This window comes from Helobdella robusta (assembly GCF_000326865.2).
Source record: "Helobdella robusta unplaced genomic scaffold HELROscaffold_89, whole genome shotgun sequence".
Taxonomy (NCBI): Eukaryota; Metazoa; Annelida; class Clitellata; order Rhynchobdellida; family Glossiphoniidae; genus Helobdella; species Helobdella robusta.
In genome coordinates, this window is record NW_008705506.1 from 376951 (window position 1) to 379583 (window position 2633).

Here is a 2633-nt window from a genome sequence, read left to right on the forward strand (position 1 = left end):
ATTAAATCACTTTCAGGAAAACGCGGTGAAGTTGAGCGCGCGCGCTATCGCATTTTTTAACGTTGTGCGACCTGCTATTATAGATTAAATAATGTTGGATTATATAAAAGTGAGTTTAATTACAGCGAGAAGTTTGAAAAAAAAGATTCTTCATCAAGATCACATGGAGTGAATGTTGGTTCATCACAATGATTCGTTGAATTACGAACATCATCAATTTTGCTTTTAAAAAACTTGAAAAAGTCAAGAGAACTATGATCAACTTCTGATACATCCATTACCTGTTCCATTCCAAGCAAACCGTTAACGGCATTTCAAAGACATTTTGGTTTGTTGCTATTTGATTCTACCAAGTCTTTCCAATATCAATTTTTCTTTTTGACAAACAAGCAATATTTATCTTTAATAGCTTGTCGCCAGATATTCTTATTTTTATCACTTGGGTTGTTTCGATAAACCCGTTCTAATCTGCGACATAGCCTTTTCAAATCCCTGCACTCTCCGTCGAACCAAGGAGCTAATGGCACATGTTTAGAGTTGACATAGTGTAGTGGAGCCACTTCATCAACAACCCTCCTCCTCTCACGATCAAACAACACAAATGCATCATCATTATCAAACGGACCACTGATTGGAGAGTTTAAAATTAGTGATTTAAAACGATGTGTATCCAAACGGTTCCAAGAGCGTACCAACCGCCTTGTTGTCAATGGTAGCCTGACACTGACCGAGAATGAAACATTAATCAGACCATGATCTGAATAAACACCACTGGGATCCACTCTACAATTAGACAAAGGAATATCAGGAGTGGACGCAACTAAATCAAGTGTGCCACCCAAGTTATGAGTAGGCTCATTAACCACGTTTGTTAACTGAAACGAATCAAATATTTCAAGCAGATTAATTGAGTGTGTATCACCAGGCCTTTCAATATGAATGTTAAAATCCCCAGCCACTATCAAACCATCACCCAATGCAAATAAATGTTCCAACACCGATGTCAGCTCACCAAAAAACAAAGATGTGACCAATTTTGAACCTGGTCTGTAAATACCAAAAACAAAAACTTTGCGACGCTCAAAAGAAAATTCAACTATAATAGCCTCGAAGGTCTGAAAAACCGGAACTTCAATTTTCCTGGCCTTGAACATCTTCTTGAAAAAAACAATAAGACCACCATGGTAAGGATCATGAGGCTTCAACACTTGCAAGAAACTAAAACCTGGCGGCATGGCCAACTGAATAGAAGGATCTTCAGGAGAACCATGCCACGTTTCACACAAAAGGAAAATGTCCAATCCACCAGATAACAATTGATAAACAACATTAAACTTTGCTATAACAGACCTTATATTAAGAAGACCAAAATTTAATACTAGATGATTGCAGTTTTTTGAAGCTTTACTATTTTCCAGCGTCCCACTTGGCCCCTCACTCTGTATAAAAAATGGCCACCATTAGCTTCTTTAGTTTTAGCTTCGGCAATCAATTCTCGCAGCTCAACGCGCTGATCACGTGTTAGATCATGACTGATTTTGATTTTGTTGAATTCACCCTCGAGAGACTTAATTTTCGAAATACTACGCATGACTCTGTTTTTGATGACAAAACTGGCGAATTTAACAATAACTGGACGTGGAGTTTTGGAATCATCAATTTTCCTCCCTTGTCTGGTGACTCTTAAAATATCATCATCCTTGATAGACTTATCAGTGAGAGAGCGCAAAATAGCAGAAACTGAATCATTGTCCTTTCTATTAGATTCAATTAAGTTGAAAATAATGACGTTGTTTTCTCTCTCTTTGATAGTATTCACCACTTCGAGGGTACGCTGCACAACCTTGACGTCATTTTTAACCGCATCGATACCCTGTTAGACTATACCAGTCCAAGATTCATTCATCTGCTGCTTGAAATTGTCAAATGATTTATCGAGCGTATTGTCGACGCTGTTGATCTGGTTCAACCTATCACCATTTGCTACTACAAATTGCTTTAGTTCGCAAAAATCTTTACATAACGCAGTTGTATGTTCAGAAATCTTTTTAATTTCCAATTCTATTTCATCATTTTTATCCAGAATTGGTTTGGTCAATGTTTTCAAACCATCGAAAGACCTGAGGCAACCATCGAAAATGTATCTGAGATTTCTACAGTTGTTCATGGCAGGCAGAACGTCTTTAGGTACACTTTCGGCAGGCGGAACATAATCACAAAAACAGCATGTAACGCTATTAACACCATTTTTGATGCTTTTAGTAGTCAAACGTGTATCTTTAGACATAATGCTTTACAGGCAAACAGTGAAAATAATAAACCAAACTATTTATGATCTTTTGCAGCAAAACAAAATATCCAGGCACAACAACACAGTTGTCAATATATATATATATATATATAAATGAGTGGATAGCAGCTCTGAAATATAAATCTAGGCTTTTTTCACAAAAAAAAGAAACAGTTATTGAAAAAGACTTGTTACAGATAATAGTGGACCTTCTAAAAATCTATGGAATGTTATTAATAAAGTCCTTTGTAATCAGGTCACTGGTCAGCCATTGAGTGAAATTGTTGGTTTAGATTCGTCTTAATTCTTAAAGTTTTTTAATGATAAAATAAATCAAATAAAC

At 36.3% G+C, this 2633-nt stretch overlaps 1 protein-coding gene across 1 annotated transcript; it reads right to left on the bottom strand.

The window, feature by feature from the left end:
* Positions 1-119: 119 nt before the first annotated feature.
* HELRODRAFT_182633 (hypothetical protein) lies at positions 120-2287 on the bottom strand (the record flags this gene model as incomplete). Its single annotated transcript, XM_009032878.1, has 4 exons — positions 120-281; positions 729-1378; positions 1459-1632; positions 1888-2287. The coding sequence occupies 4 exons, from the start codon at positions 2285-2287 to the stop codon at positions 120-122; spliced, it is 1386 nt and encodes a 461-aa protein (XP_009031126.1).
* Between the last annotated feature and the right edge of the window lie 346 nt (positions 2288-2633).